Consider the following 24300-nt stretch of genomic DNA (forward strand, 5'->3'; position numbering starts at 1 on the left):
TCAGGCGTTAGTCCTTGAAAAGGTTGTTTTACTTCTACTTTTTATAGAAAGCATCCCCTTCTTTAAGGCATTTTACTTCCACCTATTGGAGAACTGTCATAATGCACTGAATTTGTTGGGACAAGACGCTTCAATACCATATGTAAACCTACAATATCCACAATGAGAATGGTACTCTCTGCATGTGGCCGGGGGGCCACTGGCTATCCCGTCTTCCAAAAATTTGCTGAGTTCTTTCATTCTCTTATGTATCTTTTCTCATTTTCTTTGATCTTTTTTATTCCTTTTTATAATTTTAATGTGGTATCAAGAGTATCGTGATAAATGCATGCAATCAATAAACTATCTTTAGCCAGAAATTATATATAAGTTAATTAGTTATAAATGTATTTTAATAATTATTAAATTACTTATTATAGAATAAAGTTGTATTAAAATTCACTTGTAATTTTAACATCTTTATTATATCTCTTGATATCATTTGTTTTGTAGGTTCAAAGGAAAAAATGAAACATGAAAATTATAATTGAATTGCAATCTTGTATTGGTATAAAACATATCAGCAAATAAGATGTCTGAAAAGAAGGGTACTTCAGAAGAGCTAGAGGATCTCACTAGTCAATTTAGGAAAGAATCTAGATCACGGTTACTGGAGAAATCTGGAGTTATTAAAGAAACATCAAACTCTCTAAAGGAAGCTTCTGATGGGACCACTTCCAACCAAATTTGTAAAGCGTGTCCTAGAAAAAATACATTAGGTATATGTGATGATATATCAACATCCTCCACTGGAAGTAAGTCTAAGAGAAATGAAGAACAAAGGAAAACTCTTCAATTTTCTGAAACAATCGCTACATATGACAGCTTGCAGTCAAAAAGTGAAATTTCACAAAGTTCATCATTATCAGTAACTAAGATGAGTGCTGAATATCAGGCTTTCGTTGACTCCCTAACTCATGAAACATTAGAAAAAATTAGTCCACAACTCTCTGAAGAAAATCAGAAAGGACTTGGCTTAGGATCAGATAACTTTACAGTTAACCTCAAAGCCAAGGGTTTACAAGAATTCCCTAAGGACATTTTAAAAATCAAGTATGTAAAATATCTCTATTTGGATGAGAATGAAATCAAAAGTTTTAAAGGGGCAGACTCCAGTGATCTGCTAGGACTTGAAATTCTATCCATGCAAGAAAATGGGTTATCATCACTTCCATCTGAAATTCAGTTACTTCATAATTTAAAGCTATTAAATGTCAGTCACAACCAAATATCACATATCCCTAAAGAAATATCACAGCTTGGGACTATCAGGCAACTGTTTTTAAATAACAATTGCATTGAGGATTTTCCTTCTGGCTTGGAAAGTCTTGGAAACTTGGAAATTTTAAATTTGGCTAAAAATAAGTTAAGACATATACCAGATACTCTGTCTAGTTTGAAAAACTTGAGGGCTCTCAATCTGGAATATAATCAGTTAACAGTATTTCCTAAAGCACTGTGCTTCCTTCCAAAGTTAATTTTACTAAACCTTTCTGGAAACCTGATAAACAGTTTACCAAAAGAAATTAAGGAACTTAAAAATTTAGAAATACTTTTACTTGATCACAATAAACTTACCTTTTTGGCTGTGGAAATTTTTCAGTTGCTCAAAATGAAAGAACTCCAACTGACAGACAATAAATTGGAAGTTATTTCACACAAAATTGAGAATTTTAGGGAACTTAGGATTCTAATACTTGATAAAAATTTATTGAAAGACATACCAGAGAAAATTTCCCACTGCATAATGTTGGAATGCCTTATTCTTAGTGATAATAAGTTAACAGAACTTCCTAAGAACATCCATAAGCTTAAGAATTTAAGAAAGCTCCATATAAACAGAAATAATATAGTGAAAATACCTGAATATATTTCACATCTTAATAATATGTTCAGCCTAGAATTTTCAGGAAATTTAATCACAGACTTTCCTATTGAAATAAAAAACTGCAGAAAAATAACTAAAGTTGAATTGAGTTATAATAGAATAATGTATTTTCCACTAGGTTTGTGTGCTTTAGATTCTCTTTATTATTTGGGTTTTAATGGAAATTATATTTCAGAAATACCTGTAGATATATCTTTCAGTAAACAACTGCTTCATTTAGAACTTAATGAAAACAAACTCCTCATATTTTCTGAGCACTTATGTTCTCTTATTAATCTTGAATACCTTGATCTTGGTAAAAACAAAATAAGGAAAATTCAACCATCTATTTCCAATATGGTATCGCTCCGTGTTCTTATTTTATGCTGTAATAAGTTGGAAACTTTCCCCATAGAAGTGTGTACTTTAGAAAATTTGCAAGTACTTGATCTTTCAGAAAACCAAATACAGACTATTCCTTCAGAGATCTGTAACTTAAAAGGAATCCTGAAATTAAACATCTCAAGCAATCAATTTATATATTTTCCTATGGAACTTTGCCAACTTCAATCACTGGAAGTGCTGAATATAAGCCAGATAAATGGGAGAAAGGTAAGAGACGGATATTTAGGACTTTGTGGGGAAGGCATGACAGAAGGGGATCAGAATCTAAGCTGTAGTGTCCGTGTGTGTGTGAGTGTGTGTGTGTGTGTGTGTGTGTGTGTGTGTGTGTGTGTTTAATTTAGCTGGAATACTTTATTTTGTAAAGGATAGGCTTTTTTTTTAAACCTCAAATGCGGCTTACAAATAAACTTTTCAACACAAGAGTTTTATAGGAAAATATTTCATTAAAATGAAATCCCAAGTAATTAAAGCTGACAATTTTATAGACTTATTTTTGTTTCAGTTTAACTGTGAAAGGAGGTTTAAAGTTATGGATGTAATATAAACACATTATTGAAAATTTGGGAAATTGAGAAAAAGAAAAAAATTCCACAAGCATACCATCATAATATAACTACTGGTCATATGTTGATACAATTTACTTTCACTCTTGCTTTTTCTTATGTATATGATTCTATAAGCAATTATAAAAATACTGTACACTCGGGCCTCCCTGGTGGCGCAGTGGTTGAGAGTCCGCCTGCCGATGCAGGGGATACGGGTTCGTGCCCCGGTCCGGGAGGATCCCATATGCCGCGGAGCGGCTGGGCCCGTGAGCCATGGCCGCTGAGCCTGCGCATCCGGAGCCTGTGCTCCGCAACGGGAGAGGCCACAACAGTGAGAGGCCCGCATACCGCAAAAAAAAAAAAAAAAAAAAAAAAAAAATACTGTACACTCAATTTTAAAGTCTTTTATTTTCATTTAACATGTAAGAATTTACCCATGACATAACATAATCGTCCCAATAATTGTTATAACCAATACATGATTTATGTAACTAAACCTCTGTTGTTAAGCATTTAGTGATGTTGTAATTGTTTATCATCATAAATAATGCTGTGATGAATTTCTTCATAAATATAGCCTTTTTCATATTTTACTATTTCCCTAGGGAATTTCCCCTAAAGAATTGCTAGATCAATGGGTATAAGTGTTCTTATAGCATTTCATTTTACTCAATGCTGACTGAATTTTATGGAAATATTTTTTTTAAATCAAAGCATCACTGATTTATATATTAAGATCTCAGTAAATGAGTGAAAAAGACACAGCTATTATCTAGCAATCTTTAATTTGACCATCACAGTCCAATTAAAGTACCTTGATAGAGACGGGACTATTATGTAGAGCAAGATTTCCCAGAGTCTGTTCCTAAAACACTAGTCCCATGAGTTTTGAGAGGCACTGGGTTCCTCTCTTAGAGAATCACAATGGATTCAGTACATTAAAAGCTCTGAAGGGTCCTGCACTGAAGAAATCAGTTTGTCTCTATTTAACCCACATTTCCCAAAGTTGAAAGTTAAAAAGTTGACCTTTTTAAACCTAATGCCTGCTATATAATACATATTCCAGAGAGGCTACTCCAGAAAATACTTGCTTAAGTAGATGGAATGAATAATGATACATGTTGTGTTTTAAACGTTGCTCTTGTACTAAAAGACATGCTTTAGTTCTGCATTATAATCATCAATGAATTTCTTGGCTGATTCATAATCCTCCTCCTGTATCTTACTGTGGAAGTCTGCAAGGTTGTGTCTTTAATTTTCTCTTTTCTATTAACTCCTTCCTAGACTTTGGCATGCACATGACTCTCAAATCTACATAACTGGAGCTAATCTCTCCAAGTGCTGTAGTCCCACAGATTCCCTGGAAATTCCCTGTTCTTCTATTCTTCTATTGTCTCAAAGTCAATATAACTTCAAAATCAAACTTATCTTTCTTTCTAATGCAACTCCTTTAAAAACTTCTCTATTTTTGTTTGTGATGCCACTTTCTTCAGACCTGCCAATCTAGAAATCATGGAACCATCACCAGTTATACCGAATCTTACACCAAAACGATTTCATTGTTTCTCTGAAAAAGCTCTTGGATCATCTCTCTCATTTTCCAATGTCACTGTCTCATCATTCCATTGTCTCATCATTTACTTCATGCCTAGACTACTCCAGGAACCTCTTCTTGTTCTCTTTGATTCAGTTTCCTTCCTTTTCTTAGGACCTGTCAAAACTATCAGACTTCATTTCACAGGACCATTCTAAGGAATCCAGATTCCTTGGATGGGTGGGTCAATGCCAAAGACACCATTCCACATCATTAAAACATCATTTCGGGGCTTCCCTGGTGGCGCAGTGGTTGAGAATCTGCCTGCTAATGCAGGGGACAGGGGTTCGAGCCCTGGTCTGGGAGGATCCCACATGCCGCAGAGCAACTAGGCCCGTGAGCCACAACTACTGAGCCTGCGCGTCTGGAGCCTGTGCTCCACAACAGGAGAGGCCGTGACAGTGAGAGGCCCGCGCAGAGAGGCCCGCGCACCGCGATGAAGAGTGGCCCCCGCTTGCCACAATTAGAGAAAGCCCTCGCACAGAAACGAAGACCCAACACAGCAAAAATAAATAAATTAATTAATAAACTCCTACCCCTAACATCTTAAAAAAAAAAAAAAAAAAACATCATTTCGAAGGTCACCAGATGAGAAAAATGATTTATCAGAACTCCTCTCAAAAGGAATATTCTCTATCATTGGAAAGATCACTTTGATAACCATCTTAGGGTGGAGGTAATATGCTCAAAAGATTAATTTATATAACAGCATATATTCACTAAACAGTCATCTGAAGATGAGTCAGGTTAATCACAGGGCTTTTATTTTGCTGAGTGAAGGATGCCCAACAGGAGTCTCCCTTCCATGGTAGCTCTATCATCACACAGTTCTCAGGCACTTCCTCTAATAAATGTTGAGCAAGTAATTCAAGAATATTTGTTTGAAGGAATGCCAAATTATAGACCTAGCTATCTGTCTTGATCTGACTCCTACCCCATAGGTCCGGGTTTCAAGCCTTGCCAGAGGCTGGTTCCATGTTCCCTCTCTAAATATATCTCCCTCTGCTTCCTATCACCTCTCTTTACTGGTCAGCTTCTCACTGGCCATTTTTATGCATGATACTTGTCTTGCCTGAAGTGTCCTGTAACTTCTATACAATCCTATTCATTCTTAAAAGGCCATTTGAGTCCCACCTGCTACATGAAGTTTTCTTTTAGTTCTCTCATTTGTACTGATACACATTCACTAAACTTCTCTCTATATATATTATTGTAAACTTTATTTTAGCACTGAATTACTTATTGATTAATGCTGATTTCTAATTGTTTCATAAGTGTGTATTTTGTTCCTTGAACTAAATTTTAATCTCCTTGAAGTTAGGGATTGTCTGTTATGCTTCTTTTATATATAGAAGAACACTGAGCACAATATCCAGTATTCACCTTGTTGTTTGATTATTTCTGAGGGGCCCATATATTCAAAACTCGTTTGTTCACTCAAAGAACTTCCTTTATGTCAAAAGCCACTTGTGATGGCCTTAGTTTTTCTGACAATGCATATTTTTTCTTTGCCTTAGCAGAGTATCTTAATTCCTGTTACTTTGCAATACTTTTCATACTAGGAATTTTCATTTGAGGCTATATTGCCAAACTGTGTGTGGCCATTATAAAGAAATTTACTAAGCACTTACTCAAAATGCATCATGATTGGGAGCATGTATACAAAAAGTATAAAACATATATCATGTCATTTAAAAATCCAAGAAGAACACACAAGGGACTAATAAAAAGTAATGTTAATAAGAGTAGAAGTAAAGAGATCAAATATGGAAGAGAATAGTTTAGAAAGACTTCAGGGTGGAGAAGAAATCAAAGCAGGGTAAGCTTTAGGGACGGAAGAAAGGGATAAGGTGGCAACGAACACTGAGTGTTGGGAGAGTGAGGAAAGTGGTTAGCAAGCCACAGTATTGAATTGGTAGCACTGGTCAGACTGGGGAAATACCTGCATGCTACACAATTTGTTGTGGGTTTTATTAAGCAAGGGAATCACAAAGACTTTGTGACATAATGAAAATATATCCTTTTTAGGCCAAAAAACTCTCCTTCCATTTTATTTTAGAAAAAGTTTTAGTCATAGAAGTATTTATTAAAAATATAATTGTTTAATCTTTGTTACAGTTAACAAGACTTCCGGAAGAGCTGTCTAATATGACTCAACTTAAAGGACTTGATATCTCAAATAATGCAATCAGAGAGATGCCAAGAAATATAGGGGAGCTGAGAGGTTTGGTTAGTTTAAATGCATACAACAATCAAATAAGATACCTGCCACCATCTTTTCTATCTTTAAATGCTCTCCAGCAACTAAACTTGAGTGGTGAGTGTCAAGCATAACCAATAAGCATAATAAATTAAGTTGAGTTTTGGTTTCTAGGTTGCAAATTTTGCTGACAAGACAGAATGGCAAACAGTCAACATCATGTATTAAGTGCCCATAGGAAGGAAATGGCTAGTGCAGGTACAGAAAATGAGAGTAAACCATAAGGTCCAGTTCCTTCCCTAAAAGAGGTTATAATCCAGCTAGGGAACCTGCACAGATTTTCATTTCTTTTCTGTCTTCTCTGCCTATACCCAGTCATTCATTATTTCTTCCCTTTGTGAACCTGACCTCATCTCTCTCTCTTCACACACCTACCTACACAACCTTAGGTCAGCATTTTCTCTATTTTCCTTCTCTGCTGGCTCCCTAGTCCCACTCCTACACCCTACAATACTCTAATACCGTACACTCTTTTACAAAGTAAATCACTTCAATAACAACAACAAAAAAAGTAAATCATTCACTCTAAAAATATCAGAATTCCCAAAGCTAGACTAGTATTTTTCTTAATTTTTATTATGAAATATTTCAAACTTACAGAAAAATAATAAACACCTATGTACTTACTCAGGTATAAGGAATGCTAATATTTTGTGATATTTACTTGAGATATTTTTGATTGAAATAAAATAGAATTGAAACTTCTTTTGTACTTCTCCCCAAACTAGAAGTAACCAGTGTACTGAAATTGATGTATATCTTTTTTCTATCCATGCTTTTATACATATATATATCTATAACAAAGTAACATTATTTAGAGTTTTAAATTTTATTATATCTTATCATACTATATGGTATGTAATTTACCATTCTGTAACTTGCTTTTTCATTTGTCATATTTCTAAAGTTAATCCATGTCAATGTATACATAGACCTATTTCATTCATTTTAAATGTTGCATAATATGTATAATATTCAATTATATGGTTAAACAACAATTAATCCATTATCTTGTTGATAGACAATTAGGTTGTTTCCACTTTGTTTGCTACTATAAATATCCCTGTACATGTTCCTAGTATACATCTGCTTGAGTTTTTCGAAGTGCATATAGTATAGGTAGAATCACTGGATCAGAGGTTATGTACATCTTCAACTTTACCTGATATGAGGAAATTGATGCCCATAGTGGTTGTACCAGCTAATCTCATAAACATCTGGGTTTCTAAAATTATATCTTTCAGTTGAAAGTAGCACTTGTAACCAGAGCCCTGCACCTTCTTAAATTTAAAGGATTTCTAGATTAAAAACAAACTCATCTTTTGGATGCACTAGTGCCAGTAGTACAGTAAAACCTACAGTAAATATATCAATATGTAGATATAATGCAACTGGCATTTGTTTCCTGAATCCCCAGAACTCCTAGTAAGCTGGCTATGTAGGTAATACATCAGTTTGCAATCACTTGCAATAAGGTACAATAACTCAGCCCTGCAATTTAAGTTTTTGGTCCCACTTTTGTATTTTGGCAAAGTTTCACTGTTTTTTAGGGAGGTTATCTATTTTGTCCAAGTGTAGGACATGCTTCACTCAGCTACTATTTGTGCGTGAAAAAAACACAGGCTGACCAGAGTCTTCTGGCCCACTGGAGAACACAACTACCAATAGAAAGCATAGTTCTCTCAAGGCTTTCTAGTACAAGAATCAAGACAAAATAGGAAGATCACAGACTTTTCTGCAAGCTTAGCCAGTTCTCTGTTAGTCCCTATCAGAATTAGAAAAGTGTATCAGTCAGGATCCAGTCAGGAGACAGAAACCACACCTTAGTTAATTACTAAGTAAAATCTTATTAACTGTTTAACTAAAAGGGTAAAGAGAGAATCCTAAGGTTATCACAAAAGTAGCAATGGCAGGAAGCAATAACCATCTTATGGCTGAGGGAATAAAGTAAAGAAGTTGGAATTATTAAAACTTAGAAGTTTGGAGGAGGGGTCACGCAGTGGTGAAACCCGGAAGTCTGAGGATGAAGTACTGCTTGCCTGGTGCTTGTTCCTCTGAGCTTGGGGGTGGTGAGTGTGTGTTTGTGTAGGAGTGTGTGTGTGTGTGAGAGAGAGAAAGGAGCTAGTTCTGCAAGTGTTGGGAAAACTGCAAACTGCATTCAGCTGTTATGGGCAGGAACTGCTGCCGGTGGGGTAAAAGAGTGTTGCTGGTGTGACACTCAAGGAAAAACAGTCAAGGAGCCCACAGAGATGGGTTTGGATCTAAGAGATAATCGCTACACAACTGGCATGCCCATAGTCTCCAGCTTTCCTTGCCAGATTTGAAGTTAGAATCTGTTTCCTCCATTCATGAAACAAAGCTAACAGGAATACCCACGTCTAGATTTGGACTGAATGAGACTTTGAAAGCTGGTAGCATCTTCATTATTCAGACAAAAGACATTTATATACAGTCTTGAGAATTAGTCCCCTTTGTCACTAACGCTAGTGGATTTAGGAAGATAGATAACCACTTTGAACCTCAGTTTTTCCATCAGCAAGATAGGAAAGCTATAACTTCTGTTTGTTCATAGAATCGCGGAAATATAAGTTAAAACTTATGAAAATATTTTGATAAATGTGAGACATTATACCAGTGAAAGGGATTTACAGATTAATTCCTTGCTTTCCTCAAAGCACAGATTTTGAAGTAGGACATTATTTAGAATTCTAACTCCATCATTCACATCAGCTAGATTATCCAATTTGCTGGTATAATAATGTTCCCAGTACTCTATAATCTTTTATTTCTGTAGAATCAGTAGTAATGTTCCCATTTTCATTTCTGATTTTAGTAATTTGAGTCTTGCTTCTTTTTTCTTAGTCCATTGAGCTAAAAGGTTTGTCAATTTTGTTGATCTTTTCAAAGAACCAACTTTTGGTTTTGTTGATTCTATTGTTTTTCTATTCTCTATTTCATTTGTATCTGCTCTAATCTTTATTGTTTCCTCCTTCTGATAGTTTTGGATTAATTTGCTTATCTTTTTCTAGTTCATTTAGGTGTAAAGTTATTAATGTGAGATATTTCTTCTTTTTTCAGCTATAAATTTCATCCTAAGCACTGCTTCTGTTGCATCCATAATTTTTGGTTATTGTGTTTTCATTTTCATTCATCTCTTTGTATTTTATAATTTCCTTTTTGATTCCATCTTTGACACATTGGTTGCTTAAAAGTATGCTGTTTAACTTTGTAAATTTTCCAGTTTTCCTTCTATTATTTTTCATAGTTTCATTCCATTGTGGTCAAAGAAGATATACTGTATGACTTTTTTCAGTCAATTTTAATTTATTGAGACTTGTCTTGTGGCTTAATATATGGTCTATCATGGAGAATGTTCTATGTGAACTTGAGAAAAATGTGTATTCTGCTGTTGGAGTGTTCTATGTATGTCTGTTAGGTTTAGTTGCTTTATAGTGTTGTTCAAGTCCCCTATTTCCTTACTGTCCTTTTGTCTAAATGTTCTATCCATTATTGAAAGTGAGGTATTATAGTCTCCATCTATTACTGTAGAACCACTTGTTGCTCCCTTCAAGTCTGTCAATATTTGTCTAATATGTTTTCGGGCTTTGCTGTTAGGTATGTATATACTTATAACTGTTATATCTTCTTAATGTAATGATCCTTTTAACAATATATACTGTCCTTTGTCCTTTATAACAGTTTTTGACTTAAAGTCTATGTTATCTGATATTAGTAAAACCACCCCACTCTTTTTTTTTTTTTTTTTTTTTTTTGAAGATGTTGGGGGTAGGAGTTTATTAATTTATTTCTTTATTTTGGCTGTGTTGAGTCTTCGTCTCCGCGCGAGGGCTTTCTCCAGCTGTGGCAAGCGGGGGCCACTCTTCATCACGGTGCGCGGGCCTCTCACTATCGTGGCCTCTCTTGTTGCGGAGCATGGGCTCCAGACGCGCAGGCTCAATAGTTGTGGCTCACGGGCCCAGCCGCTCCGCGGCATGTGGGATCCTCCCTGACCAGGGCTCAAACCCGTGTCCCCTGCATTGGCAGGCAGATTCTCAACCACTGCGCCACCAGGGAAGCCCCCCACCCCACTCTTTGGTTAGTATTTGCATGGATATCTTCTTCTGTCCTTCAATACCTAGAGCCATAAAAGAAAATACTACTTTCCCAGTCTTTGCAGCTTAGCTCTATGCTGGGGCACTTCAATGCTAAGTCAGGCCACCTATGACTCTGCCTTAGCCTTCTTCTCCTGATTGTGTGAAGCCCAAAAATCCACCACAGGAGCAAACCTAGGATTCTCTCAGTTCTCTTCTGTGCATGTGTTCAGTCCTGGATATGCTTACTGTACTCCATTTCCCCCAGGATAGGCCACGGCCCTTCTGAGCCCTTATTCCCCCAGGAAACTTCCTCTTCAGCCTCCTCCTTCCTGAGTTTTTGGATCTGTTTGCTGCTTTCCCTGTCTGCTGTTCCTTGCCCCAGGTAGGCTCAGACATGTGTGTCTTTACATGTGACAACAACTCGCCACTCAGGAAGGCAGCTCCATCCTGAGTCGGGGGAGCAAAACAAAAGTCAGTCTCTGTGTCAGTCCCTCAGGGAATCAGCAGACAGGTCAAAATGCAAAGCCTCAGTATTAAAAGAACAAGGTCCATGTTGGCTTTCTGGCACCAGCAAGCTGCACCAGGAATGCAGGCTGCCCTCCCCACGGCTGTTGCTGCCATGCTGGGAAATGGAGGGTGGTATGGAGACGAGTGAAAAAGCCACAGTGCTCTCTTACCAAAATTCTCCTGCCTTTTTCTTCATTGAGCAGTATCCTAGTAACTGTAAAATTCTGGATTAAATTCCAGAATTCTGAAAAAGCTGATTCTATCAGCCCTTTCCAGCTTTTGATTGTTTCAAGTACAGGGGCTGATTTTTTGAGAGGCCTACTCTGAATTTTCTGTGGCATTCATTCTAGGTGTGTTTTTCATGTTTATTTATACTGCTTGGATTTTGCTGTTTCTGGTCTGTATATTCATGTATTTTACTACACTGGGGGACCTTAACCGTTATTCCTTCAAAAATTTTTTCTGCTTCATTTTCTCTCTCTACTCCAATTACCTTTACATATTGTCCTACAAATCCCTAAAGTGCTCTCTCTCTCCCTGTGTGTGTGTGTATGTGTGTGTGTGTGTGTGTGTACACAGAGCTTTCAGCATCTCATATTGATCTGCCTTCAAGTTTACTGACTTGTCTATCATTTCTATTCTATTGTTAAGTCTCTCCAATTAATTTTTAATTTCAGATACTGAATTTTTCAGTGCTAGCATTTCCATTTTCCTTTTTTATAGTTTATATTTCTCCTCCAAGATTTCCTATTTTTTTCATTCATTATAAGAATATCTTTCTTTACATTCTTGAACATCATTGTATTAGCTGCTTTAAAATTCTTATATGTTAACTACAGCAATTAAGTTGTTTTTTTCTCTTGGGAGTGAGCCACATTTTCTTTTTTCTCTGTTTTGAATCCTGAACTCTATAATCAATTCTATTTCTCCCCAATGTTAATATTTGTTTTTGTTGCTATTGTTGCTTCATCAGGCACTTAAGTTGCTGGACCAAAAATACAAACTCCTTCCCTGCAAATGGCAGCTCCTTAGATCTCAGTTCAGTACTTTTAGCCATTAGCTGTTATATCAGTTTTCTATTGTTATGTGACAAGTTTCCACAAAATTTTGCTTCTTAAATTAATAAAATATTTATTTCACACAGTTTCTGAGGGTCAGGAACCCAGGAGGTGTTTAGCTGACTTGTTCTATCTCAGAGTCTTGTATGAGACTGCAGCCAACTTGTTGGTTGGTGCTGCAGCCAGGCTTGATTAGGGCTGGTGGATTTGCTTCAAAGCTTATTTATGTGGCTACTGGCAGCATGCTTTAGTCCCTTGCCATATGAGCCTCTTTATGACATGGCAACTGGCTTTCCCCAGAGCTAGTGATATCAGGGAGTGAGACAGAATATACTTAAGTCAGAAGCAGCACACACTCCAAGAAGCAATGAGCAACTCTAGTACCCAGATCTTGGTTTCTAAATACCTTTCTTCACTAAAAGCAACCAGGTTCCTTTAATTTTGGCTAAAATAATACAACCATAAATATATAAAGAGCACAAAGGCAAACTTTAGGCCAGTTCCTCTTGAAATGATTACAAATTCTTACTTTGTCAGTTATCACAGTTTTACTTTTTATGTCAGGTTTATGTTAGATTAAGGTTTTGTTTTTTAAAGATCAAAAAAATTTTTTTAAGATTTTTTTTCATGTGGACCATTTTAAAAGTCTTTATTGAATTTGTTACAATATTGCTTCTGTTTTTATGTTTTGGTTTTTTGGCCACGAGTCATGTGGGATCTTAGCTCCCTGATCAGGGATCAAACCTGCACCCCCTGCATTGGAAGGTAAAGTCTTAACCACTGGACTGCCAGGGAAGTCCCACAGATTAAGGTGGTTTTGAAAAAAGTTATGTTTAGGGAAGTTGGAGCTTAATCTTCACTCCTTGAGGGTGGACCAGACTTCGTAACTCAGTTCTAAAGAATAGAGTATGGAAAGGAGAAAATCAAAACATTACATTGGAGAAACCTGGAAGACACTATTTTAGCCAAGGGATAACATTTAACATGCTAGTGATGTCTTGTGGATGTCAGGTATCTCTGGTGTGATGAGAGCACTTCACCTCTGTGGTATTCTTTCCAAAAACCCATAACCCCAGTCTATTCATGAAAAAATATACAAGATAAACTCATATTAAGGAATATTCTACAAAATACCTAACTTGTACTACTCAAAACCATCAAGATCGTGAAAAACAAGGCCAGGCTGAGGAACTGTCACAGACAAGAAGACATAACTGTATGCAGTGTGCTATCCTGGAATGGATATTGGAACAGAAAAAGGACATTGATGGAAAACATAATGAAATTCAAAAATGTCCAAAGCTTATTTAATAGTAATGTGCCAATGTTAAAGTTTCTTTGATTTAAAAATGTAATACAATAATGTGAGATGATAAGATCAGGGAAAACTAAAACTAGATGAAGAGTATACAGGAACTCTATACAATTTCTGCAACTTTTCTGTAAATCTGAAATTATTGCAAACGAAGTTTATTTAAAAAATTACCATCTCACTTACTCTGTTATGTCCTTTCCTGCATTATAAGAGGAAAGCCACCTTCTCATTTTGTCATTCTCTATGAGAAAAAGGAATCATTGCTCTGTTTCTATACTTTCTCCTTTTCATTCCTAGCAAGTGGACAACAGTAAGAACTTATGTTTTGCCAGCATTGTGAGGCTCCTCTGATATTGTCAGTGAGACACAGTAGATGCCCTTTACAAAGTTGTTATTTGTCTCTATAGTTTTCTTTTACAGAAGGATGTAATTCAATTATAATTTTTTTCTACTAGGAAATAATCTGACAGCTCTGCCTACTGGTATCTACAAGCTTTTTTCACTGAAGGAGATAAATTTTGATGATAACCCTTTGCTGAGACCTCCAATGGAAATCTGTAAAGGAAAACAATTGTATACTATTGCATGCTATCTACAGAGGGCAGATGAGAGAGATGGTAGGTGATGAGTGATTGGCTAGCTTACAAGTCATTTTCTGGCATCTATAAATTAACAAATAGTTTGCTTTAATCAGAGGCTTTCAATCTGGCAGAGACTTTCAAATATTTATCATCTACCCTCTTCTGAAGGCTAGGAGTTTATTTTGGTAATTTTGATTATTTAATCTGGGTCTACACAACTTGAACCATTGAAAACAGGTAAATTTAAGTCACAGGTGAGCTGCTTCCCACCTACTGGCCTCAATGTACTTCAAGAGATTTTTCATCATGGTTGTGGCCAAACTCAGAGAATCTACATACAGATTTTTTCATCAGTTCTGATCACCATATGTAGTTGTTCTAAAAGTTGTATTTTTCCTTGAAGGAAGTTCATAGATCCTTTACATTGATGCCAGTCAGTTCTTGGCTCATTATGATCACCTGTCTGTAATCCTTGGGCAGTCTTCATTCCTTCTGTTCTTAAGAGCTCCTTTGGTTGTTCCTGATTACTTCAGAGAGTGGGTCCATTTTCTTTAAATGCCCTTTCACCGGACCAGACGGAGACTGGTTTCTCCAAGCCTTTGGGATGGAAGTTTCAACATCCAGTTCTTTCCCTGGGGTTGGGTTCCCAACAACTAACCTTTTTTCTGGGACTCTAACTTTGCCGCTCATTGTCAATTCTCAGAGTAGATTCAGATTTTGGTCCTCCAATTTAATGCCGTATTTAAGTATTAAATCAATTTAATGATCCAGATTTGGGGAAAGAGAATATATACAACTATCAGGACCCTGTCTATGTAATCAGGAGGCTTATATCATCATAATCTTATAATCTATTGAGATGGTCACTAAAAATGTACAGTCCTCTGTAAGCCACAATATGTATGGCTACCATACAGAAGCTTTTGCAAGATGTGGGCCTCACGGATGGAAGGAACCTAAGCAATAAAAAGTCACTGTAGGTGTTTTCTCTAACTTGCTAGGCAAGTTGGTTCTGCTAATTATCATAAAAAAGGGGATATTTAATGGTAACTTTATTTTTATTAAACAAAGCTTTTAGAGGTTTCCAAGGATCTATAAAGTATTCCTGTTAGGTAACAGTACTTTAGAGAAGGGCTGTAAAGTTACATGATTGAACTTCCTTGTTAAAATTCTGTTACTCAAGTTCCTGAGGAAGGAAGATTCATGTGGTTCTAGCCTCTTTGGGGAAAGTTCAACGGGCAATGACAACATATGAAAGTCAGCAAAAACAAGAGAATCCAAGCCATTTATCTCCTTTCTTTATTCCCACGGGGCCTTCATACTGCAGGCTTGGTACCGAGAGAAATTGGAAAGGAAGTCATCATAGGAGATGTTAATTCTGCAATTACAAAGAACATGGGGTCTCTTCCTTAAAATTTCACTTAGGAGATTGGATTTTCAATTATATCATTAGCATACAATCTAGCCTGAGGGATTAATGGTATGGATAAAAATTTAAAAACAGAAAGCATAGAACAGATTTGAGATGATTAAAGAGGGGTGGCAGATGACTGGTTCTTGAAAATTCTCAAATTACCTTGGTTAACAAAAAGTGGATCTAAAAAAAATGGATCTAGTTCAAATTACCTAGAAGCTTTTTTATAAACTAAAAATACTCTACTTATATCTAAGCCAACATTCATTAAATAAGTGATGTGAATATAAAGTAAGCATATATATATACCATATTTATAGTAGATTTGAACTTGGTTTCTCAGGATGGTACCCAAAGGAGCATATTAAAAAGTCAGAATTGAAGGAAGGAGCTAAATTCATTTCAAATACTGAAAGAATTAAAGGGTTTGATGATCACCTTGAAGTTGCATATAATAGCCTTTTAAATAGACATTTTATGTTAAATAGACATTTTATATTATTTATGTTTAGGGTTATTCAGATTTTAGAAGAAATGGAATAAATGGTTCTAATTTCAGTTTGTGTGTTAGAGCTGCACTTTAGTTTTCAATCTTATTTGATATGTACATCTTATAGCAGCACAGAAGTAAAAAACCTAGCTATAATATTAACTCAGAATAGAGTATGTTTTTCAAAAGAGATGACCTAAATTTTCTTTTATGTTCAAATGTAGAGAAAATCTTAGCAAAGATCTTCAAGATAGTTGCCAACAATATTACTGAAACAAAATTTCAATTTTTGTGTCAAAAACTAAACCTGGCAATCACAGAAACTGATAAGTCTACAATGAGGTATGTATAAATGACAACATGTAGTATAAGCTTATTCTCATGTTCTGATTTATATCATATTGATATTACACGGTTTTGAAACATTCATATTAACATGAACTCTAATTTGCTGTAAAAGACTGATTTAGTTTATTATATATTTGAGATCCATATGGGTATAGTAGTTTTAAGCAAGTACTCTGAGGATAGACTGCTTGGCTTTAAATCCCAAATAGTTTTGTGATCCTGGATAAGTCCCCTAACTTACCTGTGCCTCAGTTTCTTTACTGGTAAAATGGATAGACTTATCTAAGAGAGCTGTCATGAGATCAAGTTATGAAGCATGTAGCATTGTAGCAGTAATGTACTGGTTTATAGTAAATAGTCCACAATTATTTTGAGGTCTTGAGTAAATCTTAGAATCAAATGTTAATTGAATTGTTGATTTTCTTCAAGGAAACAAGGGATGGCATGGGACTAACATTCACTTACTATGTATGTGCCAAACTCTGCGCTAAATTTTTATATAGACTATCTTCACCAATTAATTTAATCCTCACTTCACTCTGGTAAACTAGGTTGAAAACCTAGATATATAATACTGATGTAGTTTAAAACAATGTTCTTAATTGATAATTAAAATAATTATTATTTCAAAATTTTCAGCACTGTTTCATTAAGTGAGAGAGTCCAGCGAACACTTGATAAGTGGAAAACGGAAAATAACAACTTGTCAGTAACCACTGCTGCTCTAAGAGACCAACTAACTCGGGCACTAACTATGATAGGAGCATATGAAATTATGGACAAAATAACAGCTTTAAAACTTTTTACATGTGCAATTAAATTCTGAACAGTGTATCCAGAATAAGAACTGAGAACTTATGATGCACTTATATAATTGAGACTGGATACAAGAGAATTGCACGTCATGTTTCTTTTCATGTATTCCTAAGAGATGATGACAATTTATGGCTACCACTCTAGTGTCATCATAATAAAATATTACAGACACCATTTTATGTATTTATTCTGTTGCCTCTCTACCCTTCCTTCAGAGATACAGATGTAAAGAAGCTGTTCTTAAGCTAATATAAATCCTTAGGCACTCTTATCCCTACTGGAAAAAGTTTAAAAATAGAGAAGGATTGGAGACATAGGCATTATACTTGTGAACCAATATTTCATGTTGCACTTCCAAAACAACAAAGACAATAAAATATATGGTGCTTAAATCCAACCTGCAAGATTAAGTCCTTTGTTTAATTTGGTCTCACATCACAAAGTTTCTGTATCTTTTAAGTAGAAAGTTGTTTTATAAAGTTAACAAAAACTGCACTATGTCTAGAATATTCTTAAATCACTTGGAAACCCAATACACTAGTTTAAGTGAGCGAAAAGTGAAGAATCCAGAAGTATCATTAGTTTCACACGTGGCTGGTGTGATGGTTAATGTTCTCAGCTGGCGGCAAGGTACTTCCATAGAACATTGAAATGGGAAGGATCTTGGAAACTATCATTTTACAAATAAGAAAATTAAGACCTAGAATAACTAAGTGATATAAACCAGGTTCTCTACCCTTCGTTCAGAGATACAGATATAAAGACCAGAAAATTTTCTAGGGGAAACTTTGGTCTGAAGAGAGAAAGAGAGAGAGAGAGAGAAAGCTGGATAACATCAGAACAATGAAAGCACTTTCATTGTGCCCAGTTCTTATCGTCTCTTGCCATATTGCTACAACAGCCTTTTAAACAGATGTCCTATCCTATAGACTCACCCAAACCATACTGTATTTTGCTGCCAGATTTATCTTTTAAAAACACAGATCTAACCATATCAACCTCCTGATCAAAATTTAAAATTATTTCTTTTATAGCCTAGATCACTCCATTCTTTCCCTGTTATTCTCCAGTCAAGCCAAGCTTTTTGAAACTCCTCAGATATGCTATGAACTCTCACTCTCTCGTTTGCCTTTACTCTTCTTTCTGCATGGAACATGTTCTCCTTTTCTCTGAATACCTACCTCTCCTGGCTAATTTCCATGCATCTTCCCTAAGACTTAGCCCAGATCATATCCTCTCCCCTCTCCCTGAGAATCAAATCTTGGAACAAAAATAAGATTTGCAATGTAATTACAAAAATATCTAGAAAATAATAGTTATGAGAACTTATTTCTTTAATTATTATGCTATACATATATTATACAATAATAGTCATAACATTAGTAATGAAAGAATAAAAGCAATTTGAAATAATTAAGCATATACTAGAGCAAAACATGACTCAAAGACCAAATATATTAAAGCTATGACAGGTGAAATTTAAATATCTCATATAGCAGCCATATTAAATACTGTAGTTAACTGTGTGTTCATGTTGGTACATGACAGAATCTGCCACTTTGCAATTGGACTTCCTCTCCTGTTTTTGATGAACTTGATATTATATCAATATCTTGGAAACTGATGTCTAGATCCTGAAAGATTTCCCATAAAAAATTTCTTGTATAGTTACATTTTGTTTTTTAATCAGTCTGACAATTTTAGCTTTTTGATTTGAGTATCTATTTCCATTTAATGACTGATATTTTGGGGTGGGTTTTTAAGATATATTCACATGCCATAACAGTCATCTTTTATTTTTAACAGACATCCTTTTAAAGTGTATAATTAGTTGAGTTGTGCACCTTTCACCACCATCTAATTCCAGAATATTTTCATCACTTCAGAAAGAAACCCCAGGCCCATTAGCAGTCACTCTCCATTTTCCCTTCCCCCTGGCCCCTGGCAAATAATAATCTGCTTTCTGTCTCTATGGATTTGCCTACTCTAGATGTTTCATATAAATGGAATCATATAATATATGACATCTTGTTGGAGCATTTGATTTGGCATCAATATTTTATTCCATTTTATGGCTGAATAATGTTCTATTGTATAGTTATTCCCATTCTGTTTATCCATCAGTTGATGGAAATTTGGGTTGTTTCCACCTTTTAGTTGCTATGAACATTCATTTACAAGTTTTTGTTTAAACATCTTTAAAAAATTACATATAGTTTTATATATAATTGTGTATAACTAGAAGTGGAATTCCTGGGTCATATGATAACTCTATGTTTAACTTTTTGAGGAACCATCAAATGGTTTTCCACAGTGGCAGAACCGATTTCTATTCCCATCAGCAATATATGAGGGTTTCAATCTCTTCACATCCTCTCCAATACTTGTTATTTTCATTAAAATTTTGTTTTTTACTACACACATCCCATGACATGGTATCTCATCATGATTTTTTTTTCACTGACAAGAACTTTTATTTCTTTTTAATGACATTAAACACAGCTGCTACAAGGGGAAAAACATGATAAAGAGGAGGCACCAAACTTCAGTTTCATAATTGATCCTGACAACAACCAAAGTAAATTGGGGTCCGCATTAGATGCAAAACTACAGGTTATTTCAGGCTCCTTACTTACAAGTAAACTACGTAAACAGCACATTCATACACTGTATTGTCAAGACCCTCGTGGCGAGAAGGTCATCACAGATGAAGAAGGCTAGGTAGGCAATTAAATGTACACAATGCTTATGCAAATAAAACAACATGGCAAGAATTCTACATGAAAATTAGACTTAGAGGTCAACACCAAATATGAGATATGTAGCTTTTAAAAACAGATTAAAACTCCAGATTCTACCCACTACCGTCTTTAAGGCAAACATGCCTAATAATGAGTTTTCTTTGGCTTTGTTTTTCTTCTTAAAGAATACCATGTTAATCGCTAGGGAACAGTTCTCTCCTCCCCCAGTCCAACAGATTTAAGTAAGCTGCTAAAGCTTTGGAAAAACAGAATTGTTTGAGCAAAGACGAAATGTGATTGTCACATTTTCTCGTTAACCCGTCACTCATTTGATTTGGCAAAGGCGATGCTCCCATTACACATCAGTCTTAAACCCTCCTGTACCAGGGAGGCAGAAACATGAGTCTTAGACTTTTGCCTAAGTAAAAGGCTGTCCCTTTACTCCTTGGTTATCTGTGGGGAACAAGACTGCAATGCTAGTTATTCCAGTAACAATGAATTCTAACTATGCTATAGTTCCAAAGGTGGATGTTTGTCTGTCCCACTCCATCAAGCTAATTTACGGAAACCTGGAGAAGTGACTGATATAGGCAATGCCAACTGAAATAACAGATTTTTTTTTTTTTTTTTTTTTTTTTTTGCGGTATGCGGGCCTCTCACTGTCGTGGCCTCTCTCGGACGCGCAGGCTCAACAGCCATGGCTCACAGGCCTAGCCGCTCCGCGGCATGTGGGATCTTCCCGGACCGGGGCACGAACCTGTGTCCCTTGAATCGGCAGGCGGACTCTTAACCACCATGCCACCAGGGAAGTCCAAAATAACAGATTTTGACTCTTGCCTTTGAACAGAACTTCCCCTTTGCATTTTGGTCCCAGACTCTAAACCAAATATTGAAGGAAAAGAGAATCCTTGACTGGATAGAAATAGTTAACACTTAGGGATGTCCATCTAAGTTTACTGGTAACTATGACCAAGTTTCTCCCAAGTCAGTTTCTAAAGCAGGGTAGGATGTTTAAGATGGGTTACTGGCATACAGAGATGGGGCTGATGGAAGAACAAAACCAGACAGAGGCAGTGAGACCAGTGTCACAGGCTGTGCTATAGCAACTAGGTACAACCTTCACAGAGAGTGAACAACAGCACAAATGCCAGACTGCAAAATCTCCCAAGAGATGTCTAGAGCTGTCTGTAAAGAGAATAACAAACTCCTAAGACATCCATTAAGATAGCTGCACATAGCATTACCCTTAAGATCAGGTAATGCTTTGAGCACAGGCTTAATCAAAACTATTTTAGATCCACTTTAGTAGTTTTGTAAAACTGTACATCAGAGATTTGACCAAGTAAGGAGATGGTAACATCCTGGATCAAAAGGCACCTCTTATTAACTAATAATGGAGACAAAAGACAGCTTCTCCAAAGTCTCTCCCACAGGATGGAAGCTCACTGACTAATACGTCAACTCATACTTGAAGTTGGGGTTCAGCAGATGAAACTGAAGACCAAATGACACCTCTCAATAGCACTGCTTTCTGACCTGTCCTAGAGTCAAGACTCTGGGTAGGTGGTTCTTCAATAAAGAGTACAGTAAGGCTTTTCTTAAGAGGCATATCTATGTCTAACAGGATACAGGAATATGCTGGTAGAGCCCTAAGGTCACTGAGGAATAAAGAAGGAAAATCCTTGAAGAAAGGCAGAGAAGGCAAACAGTCACAAGACTGCAAATCAACAGGGGTTGATAGTCATCAACAGGGGTTGTTAGTCAACAGGGGTTGTTATTGCTATTCTTCTATTAGAGTTAAGATGTAGAAGATTTGTAAACACTATTGTGCAAAATAAATTTAATGAAGAATGAAAAAAAAGCCAAAAAATAAAGGCAGCTAGTAGGTACAAAAAGAAGAGAAGATTTACACTTTTAATTTGTCCTTTCAACTACTTCCGATGTCCTGGATTACCAACTTTTAAAATACTGACAGGTATTCGGAGAGTCAAATAAAAAATGTAAGAGGGGTTGCTAAAAGTGGCTTGTATCCATTTATAAGTCACCAGCAATAATTAACACTGGCATGCAGCCTGATAAAGAATCTCTTCCTCATAGGAGATTAAAAGATGATTTCTTTTGGGCACCAGAAGTAGACTTCACCTCTGCACAGAGGTGGATGTTTTGCTTGAGCCTGGGTGTTTTGACTTAATGCTGACTTTCAGGGGGCAGCCACCTTCAATTTAAATTAAAAAATTAAAACTGGGCTTCCCTGGTGGCGCAGTGGTTGGGGGTCCGCCTGCCGATGCGGGGGGCGCGGGTTCTTGCCCCGGTCCAGGGGGATCCCGCATGCCGCGGAGTGGCTGTGCCCGTGGGCCGTGGCCGCTGGGCCTGCGCGTCCGGAGCCTGTGCTCCGCAGCGGGGTTGGGGGGCACGGCAGTGAGAGGCCTGCGTACCACAAAGAAAAAAAAAACTGTATCAACTCAACACTGCTTAAATGCATAGACACACACAAACAGGAAGGACCTTATACAAAAAATTTCAAGTCAGCAATGGGCATTTCCAAAAGGTGACAAATTCTTTAAATAAAAATATTGTGAAAAATAAAATTTAAAATCTACAAAGCACAAAACAGCAGAAGATGAGATGCTGCTCTGGACAGGACCCTGGATAGGGACCTTCATTGTTGATGGGAGTAGACAAATGGACTGTACAGGAAATCTGGTAGACGCTGGAACCGATGGTGGCTTCGCATGTTCCCATCAACCCACTGAGTCAGACTGTATCTTTGCAGAGATTTCTGTTGGAACCGGGCGTAGTTTCACCTGGTGAGGTCCGAAGGATGCTACCATTTTGGGTTCTGCATGTGATAAATGTGATCCATCAAGGCACACAGCTCCCCCAAGGTACATTGGTTAGAGTCCACTGGGTCTTCTATATGAGCAATGACATTCCTGAGATAACTTTGCTCCTGCTTTTCTAGATCTGATGGTGAAAACGTCAGAATATTAGTCCTTGTTTTGGTTTGCAGAACAGGAATGACTTTGCCTAGTCTTTTTTCATGGAACTTCAGATTCCCAGAATCCTTGTCAAGAACATCTTTGTTTGATGAACTGGAAACAACTGGAAACCTCATCTCAAAACTTGATTTATGTGATCCATTTCTCCAGGATGATCCCGTATTAGAAGGAGTCTCTGAATGGTTCAGTATCTGAGAGGTTACAGGTGTAGGTTTCTTACTGTTAGACATATTTTTATCAGAGACAGTTTGTTGAAACTTACTGTTTGAAGAAGGGAGTAGGGGCCCATCATAGGCAGAATTACTGGGGCTGATCCATTCAGATTCTGTGAAAACTGTGCTCTCATTTAGGCTAAGACCATCTTCTCTCATCTCTTCTCCAAGGGAGGAGGGTTTTTTTTTTTTTTTTTTTTTTGCGTTACGCGGGCCTCTCACTGTTGTGGCCTCTCCCCTTGCGGAGCGCAGGCTCCGGACGCACAGGCTCAGCAGCCATGGCTCACGGGCCTAGGCGCTCCGCGGCATGTGGGATCCTCCCGGACCGGGGCACGAACCCGTGTCCCCTGCATCTGCAGGCGGACTCTCAACGACTGCGCCACCAGGGAAGCCCCGGGAGGAGGGTTTTTCAGTAACTTCGGATGTATCAGTCTTGTCCTTATCAAGTGCAACATCACAAACTGTTGGATCAAATGGTGCAACTGTAACTTTTATAAGATTCTTTTCTAGTGCAAAGCGTCTGTTCAATGGTTTAGTAGGAGTTGGTCCATGACCAACTGATGTATTTAGTTGAGGTAGTTTGAAGAGGCCAGAGGTCTCAGCTTCTGGTCCCAAGCTGTACAATGAATTTTTCTCTTGGGGAGTATCAAGTGGAATTTGACTCCCTTTCCCTCCCTTCTCAACATTCCTGCTGTCATCGTTAGACAAGCCTCCTCCCCAAGAAAAGTGCTCATTTGACAGGTCATCATCCTTCAAGAGCTCCTGAATCTCTTCCTCCGTGAAAATGAAAGGGCCATCATCTTTTCCAACGGACAGCTCCAGCAAGGAGTCATCCAATCCATCCTCATCCAAGGAATCCCAAGAAAATGGGTCATTGTCTTTAGGCAAGAGAGAGGTACCAGAAGACTGTTCAGAGGGCACTAGTGAGCACATCATACTGTGTGGAGCTGCTGGTGTGATCTCTGCCTTTGCCACGAGACCAAATGGAAAAAGCGTTCAGCTCCTGCTAGCTGTT

At 37.0% G+C, this 24300-nt stretch overlaps 2 protein-coding genes across 2 annotated transcripts; one reads left to right on the forward strand and one right to left on the reverse strand.

The window, feature by feature from the left end:
- Positions 1 to 571: 571 nt before the first annotated feature.
- Positions 572 to 17343, forward strand: LRRD1 (leucine rich repeats and death domain containing 1; the record flags this gene model as incomplete). The annotated part of the gene is made up of 5 exons (XM_081244359.1): positions 572 to 2518; positions 6569 to 6767; positions 14140 to 14301; positions 16394 to 16511; positions 17157 to 17343. 5 exons carry the CDS (start codon positions 572 to 574, stop codon positions 17341 to 17343), a joined length of 2613 nt encoding a protein of 870 aa, XP_081100485.1.
- A 5390-nt stretch (positions 17344 to 22733) lies between these two features.
- On the reverse strand, positions 22734 to 24300 carry LOC308622486 (S100P-binding protein-like; the record flags this gene model as incomplete). The annotated part of the gene is given in 4 exon segments (XM_081243945.1): positions 22734 to 22874; positions 22878 to 22898; positions 22902 to 23449; positions 23669 to 24300. Coding segments are annotated over 4 exon segments (1263 nt in total). The 5' UTR covers positions 24222 to 24300.

Source organism: Mesoplodon bidens (genome assembly GCF_964165515.1).
Source record: "Mesoplodon bidens genome assembly, chromosome: 9".
Lineage (NCBI taxonomy): Eukaryota > Metazoa > Chordata > Mammalia > Artiodactyla > Ziphiidae > Mesoplodon > Mesoplodon bidens.